Source organism: Lissotriton helveticus, chromosome 10, assembly GCF_964261635.1.
Source record: "Lissotriton helveticus chromosome 10, aLisHel1.1, whole genome shotgun sequence".
Classification (NCBI taxonomy): Eukaryota; Metazoa; Chordata; class Amphibia; order Caudata; family Salamandridae; genus Lissotriton; species Lissotriton helveticus.
This window is the reverse complement of record NC_136071.1, coordinates 1,098,114,455-1,098,131,615: the sequence shown is the minus strand read 5'-3', so window position 1 is coordinate 1,098,131,615 and position 17,161 is coordinate 1,098,114,455. Positions and strand designations below refer to the sequence as shown.

Genomic DNA, 17,161 nt, shown 5'->3' with positions numbered 1-17,161 from the left:
TGATGTCACTACCGCGGTTTCTCTACGCTCTCCAGAATTATTATGATCCCATCCCCAAGACCTATTTTCGGGAGATTGAGAGCCTTCAGAGGCAACTTATTTGGGATGGGCGACCGCGCATTGCTCTCGCTAAACTTTCCATCCCGTGGTACGATGGGGGCATGGCGCTCCCCGACATTAAGAGATACTACTGGGCTTCCCATCTGTCCGCTATTAACCACGCTATGTTCTCTCCGGGTCGTAATCCGGCGTTTGAGATGGATAAACTTCAGCTTCCGGGAGGTGACTTTAATAGAGTGCTCTATTCTCGCTCCGCTGGGCGCCATCTTGTGGGACCTACTCTGACTGCTTTGACTGTGTGGCGTGCTGCGAATGTGAGCCTGGGCTGGGAGGATCGCTTGACGTTGGCGACGCCGCTTTATGCTTCGGAACGTCTGGGCGGTCTTTGGTCTTCCAAGGGTTTCGACCGTTGGGACTTGATTGGGATCTCTAAAGTGGGGGATGTATATTCTAAGGGTTCGGTGCGCCCGTTTCAGGCCCTCCAGGCTGACTACGGCCTGAGTAGTCGGGAATTCTTTCGTTATTTACAGATCAGGCACGCTTTGGTTTCGGTGTTTGCTCCTGGTGAGATTCCGCCTGACTCTTCCCCACTTGAAGACCGTATCCTCGACGAACATCTTCCTGATAGCACTATCTCCCTGATTTATAAAAAGTTGATTAACAATCGGACTGACTTATTGGCCCGGCTTCGGGAACAGTGGATGGGAGATGGGTTGGAACTTGATGATGAGGATTGGCAATCGGCCCTCTCCTCTCCGAAGGAGGTGGCTATACCGGCTCGACTCCGTTTGGTCCAATTGAAGATCCTTCATCGGGTGTACGTGACGGGACCGCGACTGATGGTGATGGGCTTTTCCTCCGATGGACTGTGTAAGCGTGGATGTGGTTTGCGTGCTACTTTCCTGCATATTCTTTGGGAGTGCCCGTTGGTGGCTGCTTATTGGGTGGCCGTGCTTGATCTGATGACTGTGGTGACGGGGATATCCTTGCGACCGGAACCTCGTCGCTGTCTTTTGAATGTTTGGGAGCCCACGGACTATTCGGTGGCACAGACTAGATGGGCCACCCTGGGCTATGTGATCGCGAAGCGAGATATTGCGCAACTCTGGGGGGCCTCCAGGCCCCCTGCCCTCTCGCAATGGGAGGATAATATGGATTGGTCCATGTTCCGTGAGAAAACTGTTTATGTGGCCAGGGGTAGACCCAGGGCATGGGTGAAGGTGTGGAGTCAATGGAACGAATACCGTGGCGACATTTGTACTCCTCCCCTTGTGGACACTGTCGAGATTACTCTATCTCCCTAGGCCGGCGTTCCCGGAATCTTCATATAGGGACTGAGCTGGTGTCACCGGCTCTTCCCCCCTTCTTCTTCCTGGTCTCTGCCCCCCCTCCCCCCTCCCCCCCCGCTCCATACTCCTTAGTGCTTAGGATATTATTATTGCTCCTCCGTTGCTGTCCCCCCCTTGCGTCCCTTGGGCTGACTTTCAGTGATACACTCTCGCCTTTTTGTATGTTTGTTCTTTCATATATATAAAACCTGTTTTGGTCCTGTATATATTGTGGAGTATTGCATTGTTGATTGACGGTTACCTCTGCGGGCTTATGTGATATGTCTCTCCTCCTTTTTAGCGGCTGGCCCGTGTGGTTGTAGGCCCATCCTTGTACATTTCTGCTTGCTCAAATAAAGGTTTTTAAAAAAAAAAAAAAAAAAAAAACAATTTCAAGCTTTCATGTGATTCTTTTGACACTAGTAGGACACAAGCAACATTTTCATTAGATGTTTGCATTTTATTCAAGATTCCACCCAGGCATATCCCTTTGCAAACAGTACCAGCTGAACAAGTATCCCCTTAGTATATACTATTGATGTGTTCTAAATTCCATGACTTTTTTTTAAACAACCGCACATTCAAAGATTCCATCACAGTATGGGGGTGTGAAATGCTTAGATGCGAGTTTTTATATGTTTAATAGAAAGAACCACATTGGATAGGTCAGCACATAAAAATGTTAATATGGGGCAATATGACCTTTTAAAAAAGAGAAATATTGTTTGCATTTGGAGAGACCAGATAACTTCTCACTTGTCTTTAGTTTATTCCAAATTTTCAGAGATCCTCTTTTTACTTTGAAAATAGCATCAGGGTACCTTACTATATACTGCATCTTGTTACTATTGATGAAATAATACAGATGCAATGATCCTCCATTTTAGTATGTAATTGTATAATCATGTCGACAATGGTGTAATACTGTAGTTAAGTATTTCCTTGTGTAATTGTACATGGATGCTGTGATGGTAAACTTTAGGATTTATCTGTGTAATCATTCAAAGAATAGCGTGATATTGCACTTTATTCATTACTGCTATATGACAAAAGGTGTTGTAATATTATTCTTTGTTATTTATTTGTTTAATGATACAAATTTGCTATGATTCTGCATATTGGTATGTGCTATATATTTTTAAAATTCTACCAAGATGCTGCAAGCCAGCACTTTGGTATTTACTTGTGTAATGACACAAAGATGATGGGCTAGTTTTGTTGGCATTTGTGAAAGTACAAATATGCGGATGTATGATGATACAACAAGGGCCATTTCAACGCGGTCTGTTAGATCGCGGGTTTCACAATGCAAGTCATTACATCGACTTGCGCTGGAGGGGCGCTGGACTTAGGAATAGTGTGAATTACTATTCCAACTCCAGTCTACATACAGTAGGGAAGGTGTTGGAAACAGTAATTTACACTATTCCTAAGTCTACAGCACCCTCCAGTGCAAGTCAGTGTAACAACTTGCGTAGTGAAAACCACGATGTAATAGTATCACGTTGAAATGGATGCGTGGTAAACGATGTCTCCCAAATATGCTGTCATACTAAACTTTGGTATGTACTGCTAAAACTGCAATGATGCTGTGATACACACTTTGTTATGTACTATTTAAAATGAGATTTACGTACTACACTTTATATTTCTCTGGTGTAATCATACAAGAATTCAGTGACACCAAACTTTGGCTTTTACTGGTGCAAGCATACAAAGAATCCATAGTACCGCACTTGTTATTCTTGGTATATACTTGTGCTTAACTCAATGATACTAAGATCATAAAGTTTTATATTTACAGGTGCATTCGTACAAAGATACTATGTTTTTATGTTAATACATCACTCTGTTACTAGACTTCACAGTTTGGTGTTCACTTGTTTAACAGTGCAAACATGATGAGATACTTTTTGCAGGACTAATCTTACAAACTTGCAGTTATATAACTGATGTAATCATACTAGTATACTAGTAAAATAATAATGCACTTTAATATTTTATAGTGTAATCATACGGTGGTGCTATGGTTTTACTCCTGGATATTTGCGGGCTTCAAAAGGCAAGGAAGCTGTTATCCTAACCTTTGGTCATTGCTAGTGTAATTGTAAAAGTCTGCTGAGAGGCTAGAATTTGATATTTATTCATGCAGTTGCACAAAGATGTGGTAATACTACATTTTTCTATTTACTGTGTAGTCATAAAAAATGCAGTGATACTATGTTTTGGTTTTTAGTAGTGTAATCATACAAAGATGTGATAATATGCTTTGGTAACTGTATTGTAATTTCATGAAGAGGTAAATATACTACACATTTGTACATAAATGCAGTGATTCTACTCTTGATGTATGCTGCTGCATTTTTTCATTTACTTGTATGATGCTACAAAGCTGCTAAGATATTATTCTTTAGTTTTTACTGGTATAAACATACAGATTTGCGGTGGTGCTACAATTTGGTATGTATTTATGTAGGTACCAAAATGCAGCGATACTATCTGCACATTGATATTTACGTGTATATACTCATTCAACAATCTTGTGATACTACACCTTGTCATTAAATGGTGTAGGTATAGATACTGTGATATTATACTTTACTATTTAAGAGTATCATTCTACATAGATCCATTTCGGTAATTAATTATGTAGTCGCAAAAATATACTGTGATACAACCCTTTGCAGTTTCCTGGTGTAATCCATCAAATATTCTGTGATAGTACTATCTGGTACTGCAAGTTTAATTGTGCAAAGACTCTTTGTTTCACAACACACAATGGTATTTTCTTGTAGAATCAAGCATGGATTCTTTATTATTACATTTCAATATTTACCAATATACACATAACCATTCAGAGATGGTATAAGAATAGACTTTGGTAATCAGATGCTGTGAACCTATACTTTATTGTTTACTGGTGTAATCATACAATGATACTACATTGTGGTGCTGATTAATGTAAATGTGCAAGGCAACTCTTTGAACCATTTCTGTTTTCCTTGTTTCAGTGTGATGGTGTCAACATTTCATTGCCAAGCCTACAGGGCATAGCAGTGCTGAACATTCCAAGTTATGCTGGCGGAATCAACTTCTGGGGAGGCACCAAGGAAGATAACGTAAGTCATGCTAGTCCGGGATGCAATGCCTGAAGAGATTGCCGAAGGAATGAACATGTTACCTTCTTTTCACATTATTTCGAATTATAGCAACTTGCACAAACTTTCTTTTTTAGAACTTTGGTGCACCATCGTTTGATGACAAAAAACTAGAAGTTGTGGCTGTGTTTGGTAGCATTCAGATGGCTGTGTCTCGGGTGATTAACCTTCAGTATCATCGGATAGCACAGGTAGGTCACCTGGCTCATACTCTGGAATCTAGTTGTAGGATCACCTTTGAAGACAGAGATATTTCTCCTATACCTTTTTGAACGGTCCGCTAAGGCGGCTGGAAAAGTGGCTATGGCTACTTGCAATGTGGTCTGCTTCCAATTGCTGAACCTTTTAATCACCAAATGCAATTACAATGACCAAGGAAGTTTTCAAGGAAAAAGGGGAGTGTGCAGTTATTGGTGCTAGATAGAGTCTCCTGCAGCTTAGAGACTGTAACAAAGGAGGAATTCTGCTGACGATGGAAACATACTCAATGGAGGTGCCCATGACGCCCATTACCAGCCTATGTGAAAAGGATGAAATCCTCCCCTTAAGGTCCAACAGCCTATCCATAGTTTCCTAGAAAGATGATCTGATGCAATTAGGTTTGTGTATTTCTGAAGGGGTTGTCGAGCCACACCTATAACTCCTCCGCTCTGGAGGAACAGTTGACCCTCCCCTCCACAAATGTGTTGCTTTTATGTTCGAAGTACAGTTAAGTGTCAAACTGCAGCAGTTATCAGTACTATGAATTACAGCATTCGGCCTTGCAGATACTTAAAATCTTACCTTAATTAGCATCCCCTTTTTTTGATTACCCGTGCTCTTATCAGCTCTTAACTAGATTGTTGCATATTTGTTTACATGAAAGCACGAGCACAACTGTTCCACATGTGGAAAAGGTGCAGAATTGAGGCCCACTATTGTTATCCAAGTTCATGTTCAACATAAAAACCCTTTTGTCAAGAATCTACATTGTCTCCCAGTACTTTCCCACATCCTGTTTCAGTCTATCATGAAGACTCTTTTGCTGCAAAACACCAACACACGTCACTGCTATAGACAAGATCTTCGGTTTGGCTTAACTACTACAGACCTATGGGCTTTGGCAATGCTTTACGCCAATGCTGTTCTGCTTGTTTTGGTGATACTGAACACATTTTTCAAAAGATTTTGACTGCCTCTCCTTATAGCTGTTTTTTGACATTGAATTATACTTCAAAACCAACAAGTCCACTCTGTCTATGTCCCGGTAGTGCCGCATGGTGAAGATCACCATTTTGGGAGAAGAGGGTGTTCCGGTGCAGGTGGATGGGGAAGCCTGGATCCAGCCTCCAGGAATGATCAAGATCCAACACAAGAACAGAGCCCAGATGCTAACAAGAGACCGGGTGAGTCCACAAGATCAAATCACTGTATCTCTCCATTGATGACCTTGGGCCAGGCAGGCTCATCAACCAGTCTTCATCTCACCTTCTCCTCACATAAAAAATCTAACCCCTCTCAGACACCAGACCACCTGTGAGAAGTGCCCATTCTTTTGGTGTGTTTCATCAAGTTCAACAAAAAAGTAAATTACATTTCTCTCTGGATATTGAATTATAGTGCTGCATGGTCCAATGCTGACAGCCACAGTTTGGGTTTCATGCTTGACTTAATGGAGTCAGGAGTGTGCAGCATATGTAGCATGTTTGAACTTCAGGAGTATGTGGTGGTGGAACCTCATTGCAGGTGTGAACTCTCCAGCCATAGGGCAGCAATAAAAGTGAATATTCATAAGGAAGCTGAGGAGGTAACTAGTGTAACCCTCACCTAGTGGCATTCATGATTATCTCGAGTAAGTAGCGGGATAAGGGAACAGCCCACCTTCCGCAAACTAATACAGGCTGCCACCCACCAGCAATCTTAAGTCTGCCGCTAATTCCTAATAGGCATGGCTCAATGACAGAGAGAAGTAGCAGATTAACTACGGGAAAATTTGAGTTTAGCATGGAATGCAGTATGGTCTCCATTAATATTGTATATCAATAAATACACACATGCACCCAGTAAGAGAAATATGTTGTATCCAAAAGCACAAACTTCATTTGCCATTATGTGGTACAATGTTATCTTTGTTTTCTTTAAAAGAAATGCAGATCCCAGCTTCATTGGAATCTTTGCTTCTGTGATTCAATGCTGAAAGCATTGGTCAATTGGAACTTGTAAGTGATTGTTGGACACAAAACTAAGGTTGGCCTGTGTCAGACCAAGTCAAACTGCTTGGGAGATGGTGATCAACTGATGCTCAGCTTTGCTTGTCTATCTGCTTGGCTGAAGAGTCCTCATATCTCTCTGTAGGCATTCGAGAACACCCTCAAATCCTGGCAGGACAAGAGGAAAGGGGAAAACTACAGCTCCAATCACCGGCCCAGGCTGAACTCACAGCAGTCCATGGAGTATGTGACGGAGGAGGAGTACAATCAGCTGCATCAGTTTGCTCAGGCTGCTGAAACCTTAATCGGCAGGTAAGCACTTATTTTCCATATGTTGCCTCACCTGGTTACTCCTGGTTATAGTAGTTGATTTCTGATGCAACAGAGGTTGACGTCAGAGTGGACTATGGCATTGCAGCCAGTGACCATGCTTCTCAATGTGTTTGTTTCAATGCAGGATCCACGAGACAGCCAAAATCCAGAAGACGATGGAGCAAGAGCTAGCACATGCAGTGAATTGCAGCTCCATGGTGCTGAATGAAGCCTTCCTCAACAAAGCCAACAACGCTCCTGAGGTAAGAGCATCATTTCTTTTAGAGTCCAGATGTAGAGAGGCAACTACAGTTTGGAATTCTGCAACCCATAGGTGGAACATATTTAATTAAAAGTGATTGTTTACAGAATTTCCTATTAGTTTAGTAGATGTAGGAAGTTGGCTCTCTGTATAGTGCACTAAAACAAAAGCCCTTTATTGAAAATTGAAAATGCAAGCAAACTTTAATACCATGATCAGGGCCACTGAAATTATGTGGCATGGGAAGGTGAAATTATGTGGCAGGGTTGAGTAAATTATGTGGCAAAAAAAAACCAAACTATGCAGCGTAATGCAGCACAATTTATGATAGTATTGTTTCATTATTTTGTCATTTTTACATTTTTTAACACTCTCTGGTCATTGGTTGCACCTAATTCATGGCAGGTTAACATCCAAATATAACAATGAACATTAGAAATGTGACCAATCAAGCTTTGAAAGGGCCTTCCGATGTGCGGCAACACGAATCACAGCGTTGTCAGTAACCTTTGAAGAGTTTGAGATAAAAACCATATTTTTTGTTAAAATCTGCACCTTATGTAGCAGATGATGGATTTTATACTTCATGATGGAACTCTACAATTATGTGAAAAACACTGCAGCTGTACAATCGCATAATTTCAGCAGCCCTGACCATAATCCACAATGCTATATCAACATATCATACATATATATATATGGAGACCTAGAGAATGTATCAACAAGCATCACCACAATTTCACCATCTAGGGGGACCTTGAGAATGTATCAACAAGCATCACCACAATTTCATCCACTATGGAAGCCTAGAGAATGCATTAACAAGCATCACCACAATTACATCCACTATGGAGACCTAGAGAATGTATCAACAAGCATCACAACAATTTCAACCACTAGGGGGACATTGAGAATGTATCAACAAGCATCACAACAATTTCATCCACTATGGAGACCTAGAGAATGCATTAACAAGCATCACCACAATTTCATCCACTATGGAGACCTAGAGAATGTATCAACAAGCATCACAACAATTTCACCCACCAGGGGGACCTTGAGAATGTATCAACAAGCATCACCACAATGTCATCCTCTACGGAGACCTAGAAATGCTTTAACAAGCATCACCACAGTTTTATCTACAATGGAGACCTAGAGAATGCATCCCCAAACATCACCACAATTTCATTCCCTAGGGGGACATAGAGAATGCATCAGCAAACATCACCACAATTTCATCCATGCCTATGATTTGAGCTTCTGTGCCCGCTACTGCCTGCAGATATCAATAATTTAAGCAATTGCTGACACTGTGAAGGTCAAGAATCAAAACTAACTCTGACTCATTGTCATATCAATTTCTTAACAGTATTTGACACTGATGATTACCAAGCCCTTGTTAATACCCCCATCATCTATATGAGTATCACTCAAATACTCCTCAATTCTTCACTTACTTACTTGTTGAAATACAACACATTCAGGGAATGTATTACTGATAGGGCACACTGTCCCTTTTTGCAACATGGAGCTCCTTCAAACTTGTGCACTAGGCGCATTCAGGAACAATGCACCCCATTACACCCCCCAGGCCAGGCACAAACTTATATATATGCGGTATGTAGCGCCAACAGCCAATATCTGTAAAAGACGAGACGAGACCCAATGGTTGGTGTTTCCTCAAAGATTTATTTTGCCCAACACCAGTTTGCCACGACGCGTTTCGGCTCTCGTGGAGCCTTGATCACATATATATATATATATATATATATATGTTCCCACAAATGCCCAACAGCTTTAGGAGGTCACACTCAGCTCACCTTCCATCCGGACTATTATGTAAACTTGCATCCACGCTCCCAATTTAATTTGCTCTTGCCAACGCGTTTCGATGTGTGTATCGACAATGCCTTGTAATGTAGACTAGAAGCTCTGAATCAGGAAAGAGGGCTTGGCCTGGCTGAGGAGTCTTAGCTGATACCAAGCTGCTTAGGGTTTCTTCCTAAAATTCAGTCACTTGAGAACTGGAGCCAAAAACATCCTAGACTCTAAAAGAACATAAAAATACAAACCTTTTCAAAGAAGGACAGTGCCTCTGTGCCATGTTATGGATGTGGGTGCGGTGTCCAAGAGGCCTTCACGAGGCACACTGACTTGCAACACAAAACGGTGACATACATTAAATATGCCCACTTGATTGCACCCTTCGGGAGTGAGGAAAGGGAGGACCAATGCATCCCTCAACATCTCGCCGCAGGTGGGTGCAGTCACTTTTTGCACCCAGCAACCTGAGAGATCTCTTTCCCCCTTTTGAAGTGCAGTCAGATTCCTACCTGCAGAGTGAAAGATAGAGTGGCTGCTTCAATCAGTTGGTCTGCCTTTCACTAACGTGTTGACCTTAGAGAAGCCACAAGTTTGTGCCTGGCCTGGGGGGTGTAATGGGGTGCATTGTTCCTGAATGCGCCTAGTGCACAAGTTTGAAGGAGCTCCATGTTGCAAAAAGGGACAGTGTGCCCTATCAGTAATACATTCCCTGAATGTGTTGTATTTCAACAAGTAAGTAAGTGAAGAATTGAGGAGTATTTGAGTGATACTCATATAGATGATGGGGGTATTAACAAGGGCTTGGTAATCATCAGTGTCAAATACTGTTAAGAAATTGATATGACAATGAGTCAGAGTTAGTTTTGATTCTTGACCTTCACAGTGTCAGCAATTGCTTAAATTATTGATATCTGCAGGCAGTAGCGGGCACAGAAGCTCAAATCATAGGCATGGATGAAATTGTGGTGATGTTTGCTGATGCATTCTCTATGTCCCCCTAGGGAATGAAATTGTGGTGATGTTTGGGGATGCATTCTCTAGGTCTCCATTGTAGATAAAACTGTGGTGATGCTTGTTAAAGCATTTCTAGGTCTCCGTAGAGGATGACATTGTGGTGATGCTTGTTGATACATTCTCAAGGTCCCCCTGGTGGGTGAAATTGTTGTGATGCTTGTTGATACATTCTCTAGGTCTCCATAGTGGATGAAATTGTGGTGATGCTTGTTAATGCATTCTCTAGGTCTCCATAGTGGATGAAATTGTTGTGATGCTTGTTGATACATTCTCAATGTCCCCCTAGTGGTTGAAATTGTTGTGATGCTTGTTGATACATTCTCTAGGTCTCCATAGTGGATGTAATTGTGGTGATGCTTGTTAATGCATTCTCTAGGCTTCCATAGTGGATGAAATTGTGGTGATGCTTGTTGATACATTCTCAAGGTCCCCCTAGATGGTGAAATTGTGGTGATGCTTGTTGATACATTCTCTAGGTCTCCATAGTGGATGAAATTGTGGTTATGCGTGTTGATACATTCTCAACATCCCCCTAGTGGATGAAACTGTGGTGATGCTTGTTGATACTTTCTCAAGGTCTCTCTAGTGGGTGAAATTGTGGAGATGCTTGTTGATAAATTCTCAAGGTCCTCCTAGTGGATGAAATTATGGTAATGCTTGTTGGTACATTCTAAGGTCCCCCTAGTAGATGAAATTGTGGTGATGCTTGTTGATAGATTCTCTAGGTCCCCCTAGCACTAAGGACTTAGTCAATGTGTCAGCCCAATTCAGAAACTCCAGTTGAACTGCAACCAATACACAACCCGCTGATCAATGTTTATATCAGAAGTGTTTCTGATAACGATCAATCCCATGACATGGACAATAAATAAACACCCAAACCCACTTGATTAAAGGAATAACCCACTCAAAAAGCACTAGGATACAGAATACACATTTAGAATGTTCATTTTTAAATCCTAACCTAGTGCATATAATATGAAATGCAACCAGACAGAAAACAAACAAATGCATGAAAGCAATGCATAACTACTGAAAACAACAGTAAAAATTCTAACAAGGTTATTGCATTTTGTAGTCCTAACACCCTCTTTGTGCTATTTCTGGACTCTATGCTAGTTTAAGCAGTTTAGTAAATAAGTTGCCCAATTCTGAGTTTCAGTGGTGTGTTGCCTCCACATACCTGTTTTCAGAACAACAATTCCTTATTGTTTTGTATACAAAGCAAGCCTGTTTTCTTGGTTGTAAGGAAATGTATTTTTTTGCATGATCACCCCCCAAAGGTTTGGCCTGATGCTGCTGGTTTTTCGACTCTGAGATTGCACTGAGGCCTGCTAACCAGACCTCTGTTCCAGTTTTCTAACCTATTACCAAATGTATGTTGAATTGACTATTGGCATAAGCTGACATATATAAGACCCTAGTAAATGGTACCAAGGGTAGCCAGAGCATGTAAAACAGTGTGTCCCTGCTGGTTCATTTAATTAAAGGAAACTGTTTAATTGTAACATTAAATCCGACTTAATTCCCAAGTCAAATTTAATGTCACATTTAAGGAAAGGCAACTTTTAGAAAGTTGCCACTCTGTTGGCAGTTTGGCTAGTGACCTCGCAGAGTTTCTGGCCACCACACAGCCTTCTGCCCTCCTGGGGAGATGGGTGAATGGCTCCCAGGCTCGGGAACAAAAGAAGCCTGTAACAGGGAGAGGTGTTATCTCCCTGTTGCAGGACGTCACTCAGGGTGTTGGCTCAGGAGGCAAGCTACAAAGACAATGCCGCTTTTGGTGGGCAAATGGCGACCACACTCCTAAAGGTCTTTCCCTTTCGTTCAGGTAGATAGGCTGGCGGCAGGAACAGATAGAGGAGACCAGTGCTCAAACCAGTTTTCCCTGGACGTGCAGCTCACAGGTAGCCACACCTGTAGGGTGGGCTGCCAAGCTCCTACCATCCAAGTAAGGGTTGAGACGTCATTAGAGTTTGAAGAGTAGTGCACTCTGGGACCGCTTTACTGGGCATCATAGGGCCGGAGGGATCCTGCCACCATTGGCTAGTGATTGAATTATTATCCCCCCAGGGGCACTTTCTGTGCATAAATATGTCACCCCTGGCACTCTGAACCCCAGATCACGCTGGAACTGGAGAAAGGACCTAAGAAGTACTGCCCTGCTGCCCCCGTGACCTAGCAAGAGAGGCTGCACCATCCGCTGGCCTGCACCTGCCACAAATTGGGCTAGCAAATAGAAGAATGTGTCTGTGGCTCCTGGTTCATGAAAAAGGCACTCCTTAAATCAATACCAAAGAAGCACTCCAAGGGTCAGTCAGCTGACCCACGGGAACCAGCACCAGAGAAATCAAAGCTGAGGAAGCCCTTTGCGCCCAGTCAGTAGCCACTTTCTGCAAATCGTCACTGGGCACCCCAAGATACCAATATTCGATGGCCAAAAGTTGCACCTGAGTTTGCCCAACTCTAGAATGCCAACTAAGTCAGATTGGTCATCTAAGAGGGACACCAGAGGGTCACCAAAGGGTACTGCTGGACCAGCTGTGTACGGAGATCGGTATCCCAGCTGAGGCAAAGAGAACTTCGAAGGACGCCGACCCTTGTGGACAAATTTGCCCCACCTTACCCGTGGACTGAGGAATAATTGCAAAGACACCCCCGTTGACCTCACAGCACCCAGAGCTTCTTTCGGCATCCTCAGCAACCTGCTTCCACAGCATCAGGACCACTCTATTCAAGTCTATGGCGATCTTGATGTAAAGTATGGAACTGGACTTCAGACTGCTTTGCTGACTGGGTAACTGTCAAAATACTCCTTACTGCCCCCTCCCCCTCCCCCCCCCGATCTTCTCCTTGTCTTCCAGGGAGCTTTGCACTAGTTCCCTTGTTTAAGCCGTGCGTCTTGAAGCACAGCTACCCAGGGGTGAGCTAAAGGTTTTACAAATGCACCTGAGTGGATCCAAGACTGTTTTGCAAGTGTATTACATGATAAGGTCGCACAGCCATACCATGTATTACACCACAATCTTCACATTGATCAAAAGCGGTGGGTAAGTGCACAGCCTGTGAGTCCCCTGTAATGCCCACCCAGCAAACAGGAACCTTCGACTGGAGTTGGTGCTGAAGTTGTGCACTTAGTGTCCGGTATCCGTAGTGCAAAGCTCCTCTCTAACCTATGGCTTGATAGGTGAGGTATTTCAGGGTTTAGTAAAAGAACCAGTTGAAGATGGTCAACATAAACTCTATGCAGAATTGTATCCAGGTATCTTGTCCAACAGTATTAGAAGAAACAATTAACATAGCTGAGTCTGGTAGCTTGTTGAACACTTGCTAGAATAAACAACAACTATTAGGAGGCAAAGCATTCTTGCAGTCAGTAACTTTTCAAAAACTCTATGTAATAGTAGCACCTGATAATATTATGCTCAAACAGTAATGTTTAACTATTAGGACTGGACTTGCATGAACTTAATTATTACCATTGATGTAACATGCGCAGAATAGATTAACACGCTGGGAACATGCATTTGATGGGACCACAGTCATTCGCTTTTCGTTTGTTTAAGGTACACACTTTTTCATACATTTTCATATTCCCAGCATTAGAAAAAAATGTGGCCATGGAGTTACAGAGCCACAGCCTTCTACTAGGTCAGACTGAAGTAGGTAAGGATGATTATGGACCATTAATTTGTGAGATCAACCAGGTGAAAGTTGGGTTCTTGAGTAATTGGGCTTTCTGAGGAGGCTGTACAAAGTGTTGTGATGATAATATCTAAGTATGGCTTTAGAGCTGCCAGTGCTGGAGAAGTGATGAGAGAGAGATGGAAGTAAATCTGTGTCAGAAATTACTTTTCAGGGAGCAAATGTAGCTGACTAGACTTTTTCAACAGGAAGGAGTTTGAGGATGTTCATTGGCTGCCGATAATGCTTTTTGTTGTGTAAACTCTGAGATGTATGCGGCAAAATCTCCTGCGCAAATATAATTTCAGGAAATTATTCAACACTAAATCCAGATTTCTTTCCAGATACTTTTGCAGTGAATTCCTTCACAATTGTTGCTGTTAATCAGTTGGGTTGTGCTCATATTTCCCATTATTTGTTTCTAATCAGTTTAATTTTATGATTTATTCACCCTTATTTTAGTTGTAATTCTCGTGACTAATATCATTGTGTATTGCAACATGATCTTAATCAGAATAATTATGCATCATTAGCATTTTGTTACTTCCTAATATTAAGTATTAATTTATTTACATTTGTAATAGTTACATTACACACAATTTTTGTATTACCTTAAAACCTTTAGTATCAATCTAGTTTTAATTATTATCTTAGAGCAGACATCAAACTGTAATTTTATATTAAATGTCCGCGTGCTCATTAAACGAAAGCCTTATCACAAACCCTTAACATGCATCATTCTCCCCAGCTCTCAATTGGCAAAATGTATAATTGGACTAAATAATGTTTGCCCAAACTTTCCCTATAAAAGTCTTGGCATCAAAATGTTGCCACTTTTCCATATTCAATATTTTTTATATTCCCAATCTTGGGAAACTGGCAGAGGTGAGTATTCCTAATTTCATGCATGAAAGATGATAAAATACTTTGGGATTTTCTTCTGGAAAGAGTAATAACGCCTGTGCTTGTTCAGCAGCCATTTATATCACTGAACCTAAAAATGCCCTATTAAGCCGCAGAAGCCTTCTTACCGACTTGTCCGTTGTTTATTTCTTTCTTTCCGTGTCTCCTAGTTTCTGAGCAGAAATGTGGCCGTGGACGTGGCAGTGAGCGTGAAGGCGCTGTACACTGAAACCAAAGCCTTTCTGGAAGGAAAGATGGTGAGTTGTTTTGTGGTGATCACAGTTTGGGAAGAAATTCTAAACGTTGTCTCTCACAGATAGGTGTAAATTACGAAATTAGTAATTTACCCCGACAAATGCATGTGTTTCGTGTTCACAGATGTTCCATCGCATGGGTAAATACACGTTTTGTAATTTACACATGTAATGGTATGACTTTTCGGCATTTTCCAGGATTTTGGCCTGTTTTATAAATCTGTATTTGCCTAGATTACAGTGTGTAATGTTGTACGTCTGGAGTTAAGAATGTGAAAAAAGTTTTCCCCAGTTGTTTACCCCTCCTGTACTTGTTAATAAGCACTATGCTGTTTTGTGCACATTAGTGCACTTTTTGCACAGCCAAGTAATTTAGAAATATATTTGGTTCTCATATAAGTGCAGGAAATGCACAAAAATGCACTGCTGTGTAAATGCATTGTGTTCTTGGCCACTCCTTACTAGTCACTGCCAAGGCCCTCAAGTACGTAGAATATACACTTTGCAGAGATATAACATTATTCTGCATGTGTAAAATACGTGGGCCTCATTTGTGAGGCCATACCAGCACTAGTGTGCCACCGGAATGTCATTTTTTGACATTCCAGTGGTGCAATGTGCAACTGGCATATTTATAAGACCACATACAGCCACATTACGTGGCTTTTTATGGCCTTAAAAATATTTGCCCCTTTCATGAACAAAACTGTTTGAAAGGGCGTTCTACGGGTGTTGCGGGGGCGTTCTCAGGGGAGGCGTTTGGGAGGCACAACGAGGAGAAATATCTTTATTCCTCCACGTGTTTACTCTTTCTATGTGTGCTGCAGAATCTGCATTCTGCAGCACACAAAGAAAGAGGAAAAAGCCTCTTGTGATTGTTTTTGTGCAGGAAGGTTTTCCTTCCAGCACAAAAATAATCGTCCCAGCAACGCGGGCACCCTTGCACCACGGTGCAAAGGTGCCTGCGTTGGCGCACGGCAGCCCATTGTGCGGTGGTGCAGGGAAAAAGGACAAGAATGCGCCGTACCGAATAGATATTGCGCATTCCATCCCTTTTCTTTTGCTGTAGGGCAACACAGCAGCAAGGCCAAAACACACAAATGAGGCCCCGTGTTTGAAGCGACATACCATTTGACCTTAAGCACATCACAAAAAGTGACATCAAATGACCCTTCATCCTGATTTGTTTTTAAAAAGTCATATCACATGCACAATAATTGTTATCACTAAGATTCCATACAAATTGCATGATTAATATAATAAAGCACACACAAACATGTATTTTAGATACCGCCTAGATTATAGTACTGACTTGATCTTTTACATTTTGAGGACGTAATACTTGCCCTGTATTGTAGTGAGCGAGTGAAATGAAAAAGCTAGGCCGCTACTAGGCAGTCCCCTCCCTGAGAAAATGTTGAAAACAATGTGGTCATATAGTGCATTATCAATAAGACTCCCTGTTTTACATTTTAGGTGATTTTTACAGATAAATGCAGACAGAAACCAATGTGTTTTCTGTCTGCATTTATTTTTTAAAGTGGATAAATACAGAAAATTGTGCTTCTTTTAGGTGAATCTCCGTGCTGTCTTTCATGAATTGTAGCCCAACAGCTGAGCAGATGGACAGAATGGGAAATTAAAAACAGGATGAAATTTCTTTAAATATTGGCATATGTCAACATACATTTGTGGTATAATTCTAATATTTAGTTGATGTATTGTTATGTAATGTTTGGCCGCTTTAATAGCTAAATCACGACAGACATCAAAGTGTGAGTTTGTGTCTATCAGTTAAATAAAAATGGAAATGTAGAGTTATACAACTTCATTTCTACACAAAACACAAAATAAATATGGATAAATACAGATATAATGCCCAAAAAGAAATATGGAGAAATACTGATGGAAATGTTTAAAAAAACAAATACATTAAAAACTGAAGCCCTATTTATAAAGTACAATTTTCACATACATTTGCTCAAACGTCATAGGCTGTTGCATGGCTCTCATTGAATTTTCACATCATTTCATGGTGTGCCAAGCCAATAAAACCTAATGCTCCATAGGAATTAACCCTATTTTTTCAAAATTTGTTATGGATAACAAAATATGTCAAAACGTAGCTCCATTGTATCATGGGTAGCATTTTGTCATGGGTTCACCATAT

The 17,161-nt window shown here is 41.5% G+C and overlaps 2 protein-coding genes across 15 annotated transcripts in view; one reads left to right on the top strand and one right to left on the bottom strand.

Annotated features, from left to right (window-relative positions):
• Positions 1-17,161, bottom strand: part of LOC144785288 (uncharacterized) — an 850,769-nt gene that overhangs the window by 669,282 nt on the left and 164,326 nt on the right. The gene's annotated exons all lie outside the window — the stretch shown is intronic.
• DGKK (diacylglycerol kinase kappa) overlaps positions 1-17,161 on the top strand; it is a 556,369-nt gene that overhangs the window by 506,927 nt on the left and 32,281 nt on the right. For all 14 annotated transcript variants that reach the window (XR_013601700.1, XR_013601701.1, XR_013601702.1 and 11 more), the window contains exons 20-25: positions 4,400-4,507; positions 4,624-4,737; positions 5,797-5,931; positions 6,881-7,047; positions 7,193-7,310; positions 14,908-14,994. Coding sequence is in view for 11 of the 14 variants with exons in the window: in XM_078663836.1 (XP_078519962.1) it covers positions 4,400-4,507; positions 4,624-4,737; positions 5,797-5,931; positions 6,881-7,047; positions 7,193-7,310; positions 14,908-14,994 (729 nt within the window). In the remaining 3 variants the exon portion in view is untranslated. The remainder of the gene's footprint in view (positions 1-4,399; positions 4,508-4,623; positions 4,738-5,796; positions 5,932-6,880; positions 7,048-7,192; positions 7,311-14,907; positions 14,995-17,161) is intronic.